At 42.2% G+C, this 13,669-nt stretch overlaps 1 protein-coding gene across 1 annotated transcript in view; it reads left to right on the top strand.

Annotated features, from left to right (window-relative positions):
• The first annotated feature begins 7,624 nt into the window (after positions 1-7,624).
• The window catches only part of sema3h (sema domain, immunoglobulin domain (Ig), short basic domain, secreted, (semaphorin) 3H), a 128,132-nt gene continuing 122,087 nt past the window's right edge, over positions 7,625-13,669 (top strand). Inside the window, exon 1 of the mRNA XM_055647751.1 lies at positions 7,625-8,997. Coding sequence (XP_055503726.1) covers positions 8,820-8,997 — 178 coding nt within the window. The 5' untranslated portion in view covers positions 7,625-8,819. The remainder of the gene's footprint in view (positions 8,998-13,669) is intronic.

The raw sequence follows: 13,669 nt of genomic DNA, 5'->3' as shown, positions 1-13,669 counted from the left end.
ATTACAAATCTTCTGATTCATTCAGGGCTTTTTTGGGGGGAAGATTCGGAATGTTTTCGTAGGTAGACATTCAGCTACACATTTCTTTATGTAGTCAGTAATAGCTGTGGCATATTCATACAGGTCTACTGATAAATCATTGGACTTGGCCCAGTCCACCAATTTAAAGCAGTTTGGTAACCACTCCTTAGCCTCACATGAGCAGCTTTTGATAGTCCTCTTTGCCAGTGGCATGGTCATACTCTGTCTGTATGCAAGAAGAAGAAGCACTGCAGGGTACAAGGGATGGAGTAGTAGGCATTTCTGGTGGTGGTATAGCAATGGTTGAGTGTGTTGGATCCTCTGTTGTCGAAGTTTATGTGTTGATGGCAGTTCACCATCTGTTTCTTCCAGCTAGTCCAGTTGAAGACCCTGTGATGATGAGGAAGACTCTGGAGCATGCTGTTTCATGTTTGTTGATTACAATACTCATTTCCTCAAATACTAGCTTGACCTCAAGCTGTGGTGGAATTTGGATTGCAGTCAGGAAGTTGGCAAAGAACTCCTTCGGTAGGTAAAATGATCTGCCCTTAACCACCAGATGTTACAAGTTAGGGAGCAGGACTGGGACAAGATGGCCAGGTCAGAACATCACAATGTTTATCATGATGTAAGTACATGGATATGCAATGAATGAAGGGATCTGAACTATATGCAGGGAGATAAGAATTGGTCTTTGCATCATGTTTGGCACAGACATTGTGGGCTGAAGGGCATGTTCCTGTGATGTTATGCATTCTATGTAGCTGCATCTTTCTCCTGATGTTGCCATCTAGTCCATGCAGTGGATGGGAAAACCTTTGGGCTGAAGCACTGTGTGAAGAGAGTGGTGATAAGCCATATCCTTGCGAAACAGGGTGCACTGCAGTCCCTCAGATACATCAGTCTTGGAAATGTAAATGGAAGCAAATGAAACAGGATTCATTCTGCCAGTGTGTGCATTTCCATCCCAAAGCAAAATTCTGTAGATGTTGAAAATCTAAAATAAAACTGATAATTCTGGAATTAGTCAGATGGGCAGGCAGCATATTTGGAAACAGAAACAGTTAATATTTAATCTTAATAAACTTTCATCAAAACACAACGTGAATAAAGAAACACCACAAACTAACAACAGTGTTTTCTTTTAAGAGAGGAAAAGTTATAGAAAAGTTACACAGCAGGGATCAACATAAACAAAATGTAGACAAAAATGCTGGAGAAACTCAGCGGGTGAGGCAGCATCTATGGAGCGAAGGAAATAGGCGACGTTTCGGGTCCAGAATGTCGCCTATTTCCTTCGTTCCATAGATGCTGCCTCGCCCGCTGAGTTTCTCCAGCATTGTTGTCTACCTTCAATTTTTCAGCATCTGCAGTTCTTTCTTAAGCATAAACAAAAGAATAGTTTTGTTTATATATTATTCACATAATTCTCTTTTTCATAAGTTTTTGTTGATAAACCCACAAGGAGATAATGGTGAAAGAAATTAAAAAAACATTGAGGCCAATGAAAATAAAAGATTGTAAGATAAATAAACCTGAATAAATTAAATCATATTATTTTCACTGTCCACGCTCACGGTGCCCAAAGAAAGCGCCTTTAAATATTTGCCCTTCACTCAAAATCATTCCTGAAGATAATCATTCTGACCTGTAGATGGCAGTGAGGCATTGTTCTTTGTAGGGCTATATGTTGAGAGAACATTTCCTATGGAAATAGATAACTAAAGCCCCTGTCCCACTTAGGAAACCTGAGGTTGCAGGTGGTTGCCGGAGGTTGCAGGTAGTGGAAGCAGGTAGGAAGACTGACAAAAACCTCCGGGAACCTCCAGGAACCGCATGGAAACCTTGGGTGGGGCGCAAAGTCTCCAGAATTTTCCGTTCAGGTTTCCTAAGTAGGACAGGGGCTTAACTTCTCCTCCTGAGACGGAACTTGGTGTCGCCTGTAGATTCTCACCCTACTGCTCAGTGAAACAGTACAGATTTGCCTCTTGTGTTTGAAGACAGGAAGAGGACAAGGGGCTGAGAGTTGGTTTCCTTCAAACCGGATTCTTTGAACAAGATCATCCTTGTACAAAAATAATAATCCAAAACACAGGTGGCATTGCTTCCTACCTTGCTTCACTAGGATTTATTAGCTTTTCCACAACTAGTGATAAACTAACCTCCAATCCTTTCAGTTTCTCTCCCACACTTTGTAAGTATCTCAGGCCCTTGAATCTCACTCAATGAGTTTGCCATTGTGAAATTTAATGCACATTACCAGATGGTATATTTATTTTATAGAAACAAGGAACTGCAGATGCTGGTTTACAAAAAAACCCCACAAAATACTGGAGTAACTAAGCGGGTCAGGCAGCAACCATGAAGAACATGGTTAGGTGACATTTCTGGTTGGGACCCTTCTTCAGACTTATCTGAAATGAGAGACTTAATTTAGTTTTGCAAGGTTGCTGTTGCAATCTAAGAATAGTTCCTGTATTGATCCGTGGTTGTCAATGACAAAGTTTGAATAGTCATTAACAGCAACTGATGAGATATCCTGAATGTTGGAAAAATGTTCTGAAGAAACACTTGCAATTAAGTATTTTTAATGTATAGTTTAACTTACTTCCGTTTGATGCACATTAAGGACGTGTGTGGCAGAACTGCAATTTTATCGATAAAAGCAGTGAGAAAGAACTTACATTTATGTCTCTTTACGACCTAAGGATGTCTCCAAGCACTTTATAATCAATTAAGTACTTTTAAAGTGTTGTCACATAAAGTGCAGTAATGTAAACATTAACATCCTGGCTATGTTACCAAACTATCGATTTAGAGGCATGGACTAATGATCCAGAGAAAATAATTCCATTCCCACCAGGGAAGCTGAAACATTTAAATATAGTATTTAGTTTAGAGATAAAGCATAGATACAGGCCCTTTGGCCCATCAAATCCATGCTGATTACCCGTTCACACTAGTTCTATTAGATAAAACGTTAATTATATAATCTAGATATAGATTGGTAGATACATGGAACTGTAGATGCTGGTTTACAGAAAAATCACAAAGTGCTTGAGTAAATCAGCGGATCAAGCAGCATCTCTGGAAGACATGGATATGGGCAGCACGGTGGCGCAGCAGTAGATTTGCTGCCTTACAGCGCTAGAGACCTGGGTTCGATCCTGACTACGGGTGTTTGGCTGTATGGAATTTGTATGTTCTCCCCGTGACTTGCGTGGAATTTCCCTGGGAACTCCGGTTTCCTCCCACACACCAAAGACGTACTGGTTTGTAGGTTAATTGGCTTGGTACAATTATAAATAGTACCTAGAGTGTGTAGGATAGTGTAAGCGTGCAGGGATTGCGTGGGGCAGACTCGATGGGCTGAAGAGTCTGTACCTCTAAACTAAACTAAACAAACGTGAAGTTTCGGGTAGGGACCCTTATTTAGTCTGGATATCACCTATCCATATCTTCCATAAAAATCTTGGTAATGAGGAATAGTGTCATTAATTGATTGTTCCTGAAAGTCCATCTAGTTCATTAATGTTCTTTATAGAAGGAAATTGTCTATCCTTGGGTCTGGCCTTTGTGCTCTAAGCACACTGCAACTGGTTGATTCTTAACTAACCTATGTGATATCAAAGCAATGAAAAGTTGAATGAGAGACTTCTTTGCCATTACCTTCCCAAAGCAATTAGGTTTAGCTTACAAATGTGGGACTCACTGGGAATATCACCATCACACGGGAGAAGGAGCACTTGCTTTAAATAACATATTTTAAGGCCTAGGCATTTTTATAGCCAATGAAGTATTTTTTTAAATACAGCCACTGTTTATGGAAAAAATATAGCAGCTAATTTGTTCACAATACAGCAAGTGTTAACAAATGTACAATCCCCAGTTTTTATTTCGATATAGTGGTGTGAGAATTTTTAAGTGTACCAGACAAAGCAGATCGGGTTTCAGTGTGACATTTCATTCAACAGTGCGGTATTTTCTCCGAATTTCACTGGAGTGTCAGTCTAGACGTTAACGTGCCAGGGTAGGATAACTCACTGACTTGTGCACAAAACAAAAACTGATGAACAACAATGAAATAACTACCAGATTGTCGGTTTAAATGGTGCCAATTAAGGCTAAATACTAACTAGCACAATGGAATATATTTTCTTAGCCTTATTTGAATGGTGCTTTAGAATTTTTACATCCACTCAGTCATCGGAACTGAGGCAAAGGATTCCACATCTCACCTCTAATATTACATTGGAGCATGAAACTAGTTTACAAATGTGTGATTCAAACTCACAATCTTTTGCAAGAATCACTGAAGTCAAAATTGCAATCAGAACTGTTCCAGGTTTAACAGTAGGATTGAAGCCTTTTTCCTACTTTGTATTGTGAATCTAGAACATTTCCACCTGTTGAAAAGGGCAAACTGTCAAAAAGCTTGATTTACTGATTTGCTTGAGTTTGAGTGATACTTTTAACAGATTGCCACTACATCACTATACCATCTTTATTGATTAAAAAAATGGGAGTTGGAAAAGTGGTACGCAACTCATTCAAGGATTGTTCTAAAGCAGAATCTATCGCAGGATGCGCAACTTGAGGTACTAGGTGGAGTAGCGCTTCCGTTCACATCCCAGCCTCACAAATGTTCTCATCATGACACCCACCACAACATCAGTGTGGGATTTTCTGTAGTGTTTTACTTCACTGGACAATATTACTGAATTTTGATTTGAATTTGAGAAAAGTGACATAATGATTGCCCTCGCTCCCTGTAAAAGATATTGAGCATTCTGGTGATTGAGGATGTTCCATTATTTAGTTTAATCATCCACTTGAGGGCAGCACATGACCTTGGGAGCTGTCTGTGTGGTTTGCATTTTTTTCTCGGTAACCACATAGGTTTACTCCAGGTGCTCAGGATTCTTTCCAAATATCAAAGACGCACATGTTTGTAGAATAATTGGCCTCTGTAAATTGCCCTTAGTGTGTAGGGAGTGGGAAAGTGGGATAACATAGAACTAGCGTGAACAGGTGATCAATGGTTGACATGCTCCTCAAAGTTCCTGTTTCTATGCTGTATCTCTAAACTAAACTAAACTAAACTAAACTAAACTGCCCACCATCACATTACCAGGACTCCTCATCAAGATCTTGACATCAAAGTATATCATCTTCCTTAATTTTGCTAGGTCAAAAATCCTGGATGCCAACCTTGTCAATAACTCTGATGATGGAAGAGAGCCTTTGCCTATCAACCACATTAAGCTGCCTTTATCCCACACCACTTGATATCCACACCCAATCAAAGTTCTAAAACCTTCGTTCTTGAAAGCATTAGTTGTCAAGGGACACAGAACCTTTTTCAATCATAATGACAGCATTGATGTGCAGAGGGATCTTGTAGTCCAAGTTCATAGCTCACTGGGGATGGCAGCACTAGTAGATAGGGTGGTGAAGAAGGTGTATGGTATGCTTGCCTTCATTGCTAGTGGCATCGAATATAAGAGTCAGGAAGGCATGATGCAGCTTGGGTCAAGCCGCATTTGGAGTTTTGGGTGCAGTTCTGGTCACCCCATTTGAGGAAATGTGTGGAGGGTTTGGAGAGGATGCAGAGTAGGTTACCATGAATGCTGCCTGGATTAGAGGGTTTCAGATACAGGGTGAGGTCAGACAGATTGTTTTATCATTAACATCGGAGGTTGATGGGAGACTTGATAAAAGTATATAAAGTTATGAGAGGCATAGATAGGATGGACAGTCAAAAACTTTTTCCCGGGATGTAAATGCCCAACTGTAGAGGGCATAGCAATGTGAGGGGGGGGCATTTAATGGAGAAATGCGGGCAGAGTTTTTTTACACAGCATGGTGGGGGTCTGGAACGCACTGCCAGGGACCTGCCGGAGGCTGATATGATAGCGGTGTTTAAGAAGCTTTTGGATAGGCACATGCAAGTGCAAGGAATAGAGGGATATGCATCATGTGGAGGCAGATGAGATCAGCTTAACTTGGCATCATGTTCGGCACCAACAATGTTGGCCGAAGGACCCATTCCTGTGCTGTATTGTTCTCTGTTCTATTTCATGATTTAACATACACGAGCTCGGCCTAGTTGTAAATATATGCCTCAGCTTCTGAAGTATCCTACCCAGGGAAACAGATTCATTGGGTTCCGCGTAACCTCTTTATATTTTAAGCAACCCTTGAATCAAGCAAATGTATCCAATCTACTCTAATGTATCCCACTCTGCTGCTAATGTTATCTCACTTTTTAAGAAAGGCGGGAGAGAGAAAACAGGGAATTATAGACCAGTTAGCCTGACATCGGTGGTGGGGAAGATGCTGGAGTCAATTATAAAAGATGAGATAGCCGAACATTTGGATAGCAGTAACAGGATCAGTCCGAGTCAGCAGGGATTTACGAAGGGGAAATCATGCTTGACTAATCTTCTGGTATTTTTTGAAGATGTAACTTAGAAAATGGACAAGGGAGAATCAGTGGATGTAGTGTACTTTCAGAAAGCATTTGATAAGGTCCCACATAGGAGATTAGTGGGCAAAATTAGGGCACATGGTGTTGGGGGTAGAGTGCTGACATGGATAGAGAAGTGGTTGGCAGATGGGAAACAAAGAGTAGGAATTAACGGTTCTCTTTCAGAATGGCAGGCAGTGACTAGTGGGGTGCCGCAAGGCTCGGTGCTAGGACCGCAGCGATTTACAGTATACGTCAATGATTTGGATGAAGGGATTCAAAGTAACATTAGCAAATGTGCAGATAACACAAAGCTGGGTGGCAGTGTGAACTGTGAGGAGGATGCTATAAGAATGCAGGGTGACTTGGGGGAGTGGGCATGGCAGATGCAGTTTAATGCGGATAAATGTGAGGTTATCCACTTTGGTAGTAAAACCAGGAAGGCAGATTACTATCTAAATGGCGTCAAGTTGGGAAAAGGGGAAGCACAATGGGATCTGGGGATCCTTGTACATCAGTCTATGAAAGTAAGCATGCAGGTACAGCAGGCAGTGAAGAAAGCGAATGGCATGTTGGCCTTGATAACAAGAGGAATCGAATATAGGAGCAAATAGGTCCTTCTTCAGTTGTACAGAGCCCTAGTGAGATCACACCTGGAGTATTGTGTGCAGTTTTGGTCCCCTAATTTGAGGAAGGACATTCTTGCTATTGAGTGAGTGCAGCGTAGGTTTACAAGGTTAATTCCCAGGATGGCGGGACTGTCATATGCTGAGAGAATGGAGAATGGGCTTGTACACTCTGGAGTTTCGAAATATGAGAGGGTATCTCATTGAAACATATAAGATTGTTAACGGGTTGGACACACTAGAGGCAGGAAACGTGTTTCCGATGTTGGGGGAGTCCAGAACCAGGGGCCACAGTTTAAGAATAAGGGGTAAGCCATTTAGAACGGAGACGAGGAAACACTTTTTCTCACGGAGAGTGGTGAGTCTGTGGAATTCTCTGCCTCAGAGGGCGGTGGAGGCAGGTTCTCTGAATGCTTTCAATAGAGAGCTAGATAGGGCTCTTAAAAATAGCGGAGTCGGTGACATGGGGAGAAGGCATGAATGGGGATTGGGGATGATCACATTGAATGGCGGTGCTGGCTCGAAGGGCCGAATGGTCTACTCCTGCACCTATTGTCTATTGGATCCAATCTGCTCATATACATATATAGCTGTTTAAACTACGATATCATTCTGTGGAACCCGCGTCCAAGTCGATCAGGCGGTGTTATTGTTCATGTGTTATTGCCCTTAAAATCAATGAACGCTGTTAAGTGCTTCCGTGGAAGGAAACGATTAATTAATCTATTATCCGTGCCTCCGGAACCTCCTTCGAGGACCCACGCGGCCTCAGTGCGGCATTTCAAACAGCGAGTCGAGTCAAGTGTAGGCAGTCCGCTCTCAGCGAGAGACTCGGAGACACATCAGGACATCTCTTTGCGCCGACCACATGCTGTATACACGCCCTCTCTCTCCTGCACACACGCTCACAGGATACTGTCGGGCAACTGGGATTATCTGGCTTTAATATTCAAATAAAAAGAGAGCGAGCAAAGGAAATTTAGCCTTTCATTGCTGTCAGCGGAACGTGTATCTGAACTGGTCTATGTGGAGATCGCACATGTGGAGCGGGGAGGGTGTGGGCGACAAGTTGTCTGCGTGATAACATGGGAGGATTCTGCGGCTGAAAAGGGAATTGCGAGCTAGATTCAAATCTCAGCGGCGGTCAGTGACAGTCTTGTTGGGTCCCGTTGGCGACTGAAGGAGGAGAGAGGGCGTTTTCCCGTCTCTCTCTCTCAACTCGGCACAGACGGATAACACGTGCATTGCAGGGACAGTGAACAGCGGGACCACCTGGTAAAAGAAGCAGCTAAGAATCAAAGCAGGGCGGCAGCAACTCCTGTCTCAAACTTCACGTTACACAGCGGAGGAGAGAGACACATAGCAGGCGCGGCGAGGAGGCTGGTGTGTGTTTAGTGTGTGTGCCCGCCCGGCTCAAGGCAGCGAGTTGCCGCAAACTTGGCGACAACCTCCAACCGCGAGCTTGTGACCCTTGTATCCAAAGAGGTTAATTGAGAGGAACTAGAGTTGAAACTTCTGTGGTTGACCTTTTGGGTTGACAAAGGTCAGTCAAACTGAAACTCGAGTGGTGCATTTTTGCAGGTGACTTATCTTCGCTTATCATCTCTCCTGTCAACCCCTTCACTGTGCACTGGGACCACATCAAGGTTTTAAGGATTTCTTTTGTGACTTTTTGAAATAGACTTTGGAAAGACTGAAAGACAATGTTGCGGATCAACTGTGCCCATCGTTTATCTCCGGATCTCAGTGGATGTTGGGTCACCTTCGGCATCCGCAGGCTCAATACCTTCGTCCTCCAGGTACTGTTGCTGTCTCTTCTCGGAGACAGGCTGGCGAGCGCATGGAGACCATCTCCGGCCCGGCTTCGGTTCACCTTCTCAGGTACCATTCCATTTTTTGATCCTTTCTCAGTGTCTGTGACTTTCCCTTTCTCGTGGACCTCCCAAGGCTCACACTGCCAGTGTCTCCTTATCATCTCCCTATGCTGCCTGACCCGCTGAGTTACTCCAGCACTTTGTGTCTATCAATTTATCTGTGTGTAGGAAAGAACCGCAGATGCCGGTTTACATCAACGATAGACAGACACGTTGTACTGGAGTAACTTAAGAAGGGTCTCGACACGTAACGTCATCTATTCCTTTTCCCCAGATATGCTAACTGACCCGCTGAGTTACTCTAACATTTTGTGTTTATCTCCTTATCTATGACGTTTCTGGTCGAGACCCTTCTTCAGATATTTTTATCCTTCTTCAGTGTATAACCCTCATCTGCAGTTCCTTCCTGCACACTCTTTATCTATGTGTCTGTTTTGTTCTTTTCAACCACTGTCCACCTCTCCACCCCGTGAACAATGATGTTACTTCTGACTGACTCACTTCATTTCTCCTATTCCCTCTGATCCTGTTTCTGTTCGTCTCCGCTTTGTTCCCAACTTTGTAGTAGTTCTCAACAACAAACAACCTGGAGGAACTCAGCGTGTGAAGCAGCATCTGTGTGTTTCTCAGTTCTTTATCTTCGTGCCTCCCTCCCTCTGTCTTTCCCTCATCTCCTGTCTGTATTCCAGCTTTCCAGCTTCCCTTAATCGTTTTTTTTTCTTTTTGTAAAATCTGTTGATGTATTTTGACGTTAGTTCCCCCGTCTCCCCTTCCATAGGATGCCAGGGTATTATTTCCACACTTAATCTTGCAGATGTGCACCGCCTCTTGGTCCAGACATTTTTTAAGACCACACCCTGTCCATTATTCATTAGTTGTTAAAATCTTATGGTCTCCACAGGTTTTTATAAAACCAATGCTTAACATGTGTTTTATGGAAAGTTATTATCATTGAAATATAGTATTTGAAATCAGCTCCATGTCTCTCTCTGAATCCCATTAATGAAATCATTAATTTTGTTGGACAGTTACTTTATAACTTGGTGATACTTTTCTGGCAGTTTATTAATGTTTGGGTGCATTTGGTGTGTTTAAGTGTTAGCTGACCATATAATAGAAATTCCAAGTCTTATTAACTATTGCCTTCCACATAATTCTGTGACAACGATGTTATAAGAAAGAGACTTTGAGCTTAACAGCACCTTTCATTTGCCACCAGAATGTTTTGTACTGCTTCGTGCAGAACAATCCCACAGCAGATACTATCATAACGCTTAAGTGACATCTAGACAGGTACATGGATAGAACAGGTTTAGAGAGTTATAGGCCAAATGCGGGCAGGTGGGACTAGTGTAGTTGTTGCATGTTGTACCTGTTTCCATGCTGTATGACTATGACTCTAAATAATATATTGTTAAGATATTTGTTGTAGATATCATTTGAAAGATAAATGTTGGCTGAGGCTTAAGAAGAACTCATCATCGGCATACAAATACACTGAACTCAAGATCTCTAATCTTCATCCATAGGTGTCTTGTATGTCATTGCAAATTGCTTTTCCCCTGACAGACAGCCTACAACTTCTAATATTATACTCATGTTTAATGGTCTACACAATATATAAACTCGTTTTGAAAGCTACAATTGTGCTGTTGGTCAATTTAAAACAAACATAGCTAGTGAATACGGCAAAATATTTCAGTGATGGAATTTATTTTGGGTAAAATTCCAGTGATGCTGCTTAAAGATGAATTTGTTGATGTCAGGCATTCACTGAACTACTGACCCTGAAAAGGGGCAATTTTAGTAACAGTTGTTCAGTGGAGGTCCCATACGGGCACTGAGGCTCCTTTCAAATGGAATTCTCCTCTAATTGAAAACCCGTCTTGAGCAGAACCATTTTGAGCAGGAGCAGAATGCCCCGGAGGGCAAAAGACAAGAGAATCTTTTGTTAATTCACATCTTTCTATGACACTCTTTGGGTAGCCCCCAGAAAACATCTTTTGAGTGGAGTGGGAGTGGTAATTTTGGTAATCCAGTGAATGTTACACTCATTCAAACTGAAGTTCTTTTTTTAGTCTTGTTTAGATTTCTACAAAATGTTTCAGGTCTTTAAGAGGGATGGCACAGAGGCCCAGTGGTAGAGTTGCTGCCTTACGACACAAAGTTCGATCCTAACTACGGGTGCTGTCTGTATATGGGTTGTATGTCCTTTCCCATGACCGCGTGGGTTTTTTTTAGGGTGTTCTGGTTTCCACCCACATTCCAAAGGCTTGCAGGTTTGTAGGTTAATTAGCTTCAGTAAATTTGTAAATTGTCCCTAGTGTGTAAGATAATGCTAGTTTATGGGGATCTCTGGTTGGCACGGACTGGGTGGGCCGAAGGCCTGTTTCCACGCTGTATCACTAAAGTGAAGTTAAGTGAGGTCACTTGCAGATGGATCATACAGTTTAATTTTACACACATTGAAGGCCGTATAAATATCTTAGGACGAAACTTCTGAATTGTGTGAGAATGGCAACCAGATGGTAATCTGTGGCAGGAAACTTCTGACCCTATAAGTGCTTGAACCCCAAAATGGGACACCTCTCATTTTTATTCTTGGGTCCTCTAAAGAAGAAAAAATATTATCCTTGTCTGTGGTTGGTCTGCCTTGAGTTCAAAGAATATAAATGCAAAAAAAAACGTGTAGTAGTATAGAATTGCAGATTATTCTGGAAATACAACATCTTCCCTGTAGTTTTACGAGTTTGTTGAAAGAACAGAATCTCCATTTCTTGCCCTTGCTGAGCTTGTTCTGTCTGTGACTCTTGAACTATAACAAATTAGTTGATTTGTAATTGTTTCTGAACATTGCTTAGCAAACCATTTCATTGCATTCAACCACAATGGGAAATATGTTAAAAGTTGATGGATCACCAGACATTGACCTAGATACTGGATTTGGACATGGTGTCATTCACCCAGCCCAGTTACTTCCAAATCAATTGCTGTTGCAATAATTCATTTGTTAGTGACTCAGAATTACTATGACTTAACCCTGAGGACCTAGATACATGACAGGATATGGAGTACAGGGTGAATGAACCAAACATACTGGATTTAATCCTCAGCGGCTTATTTACTACAGGTGCATTTGCTCATGGCAACATTCATACGTGACCATCCCATGGTTCCTGGGGAGCTGAATACTCATTGTTATACTGAGGACTCCTGCATTCTAACACTACCACCGTACTAATTTCGATAAATTCAGGAGAGATCTAACAACTCAAACCTGGTCACCCACATGGCAGCGGCAGTCATGAGTTTCAACAGAATTTTATACCATCACCAGTTGCAAACACATGTCCTAGCCCTTCCCTCACTCTACCATTACTATGTAACACGAGAATGCAGGTGCTGCCACAAACAAGCTGTTAGAGGAACTCCACAGGTCAAGCAATATCTGTGGGGGGGGGGGGGGGGGGGAATTGTCAATGCCTTTGGTTGAAATCCTGCATCAGGTGAAAGTGGCAATGGTAGGAAGATGGTATAAAGTGACAGGGAAGGGTGAATCTGGGTGAGGAAGTGTAAAGGAAACCATGAGGAGAGATGAATGGCAGATTCATGAATGGCAGAGCCAGAAACAGATGGACAAAGAGGGTGAAACCAGAGGGTGAAACAAGGTGGTTGGAACCAAGAAGGGATAGAAAACATAGAAACATAGAAAATAGCTGCAGGAGTAGGCCATTCGGCCCTTCGAGCCTGCACCGCGATGGGATGAAAATGGGTGAGTAGGGTTGGACGGTTGGTATTGAGAAAGGGACACATTATTATGGGAGGACCGGAGTGGATTGTTAGAAGGAGGCGTGGAAGCACAGAGGAGGTGGGGTTACCTGAATCTGGAAAATTCCATGTTCTTACCATTAGGTGGTAGATTACCCAGGCGGAACATGAGTGTTGTTCCATCTTTGTCGTTCGAAGGTGAATAAGATAGAGACAGTATGAGAGAGGGTGGTGGGAACAATGAACGACAGGATAACATTTAATGTAGCTGTGCACTATATAAATATCTTATAGTTGCCTTGCAATTTTATTATGCATATGAAGTGATCAAAATAAACCTTCAAGTCAGCCCTTTGGAACTAGCTATTAATTTGTTCACAACACATGTTAAATCATGTTGATTCTGCTGTGGGCTTTTGTCTGCCAACACTGTGGACTTTGAGCTGATAATTCTGGATGTACTGTTCCAGCCTCTCGGATATTTACCTCCCATGTGGCTGGAAGATCCTTTGTACCATGTGGCACAGTGCGTTAATATACATCCATTTCACCTCTGGGATTGTGGCCAATCTTTAGCTTGTAATAAAGGAGTAAAAGCTTTTTTTCTAATTTGGATTTTAAGCATTCTAATTTGAATTAGAGTTCTAACCTGGCATCCAGTGACATAAACACAGGCCATGAACTACACCTAATATGTCAATTCAGTATAGAGTGGTCAAAATCAACTGGTATTTACAGGATGTAACCTGCAGATGCTGGTTTATACCAAAGAAAGATACAAAATGCTGGTCAGGCAGCATCTCTGGAGAATAGGAATAGGTGACGTTTTGGGTCGAGACCCTTCTTCAGACTATTTACTGGAGATGCAAATACAATTCAAGTGCAGTTCATGCTGAAATTGGGACTAACAT

The sequence above is a fragment of the Leucoraja erinacea genome, chromosome 16, assembly GCF_028641065.1.
Source record: "Leucoraja erinacea ecotype New England chromosome 16, Leri_hhj_1, whole genome shotgun sequence".
Lineage (NCBI taxonomy): Eukaryota > Metazoa > Chordata > Chondrichthyes > Rajiformes > Rajidae > Leucoraja > Leucoraja erinaceus.
The sequence above is the reverse complement of the archived record's forward strand: the minus strand, read 5'-3'. Positions and strand labels throughout refer to the sequence as shown.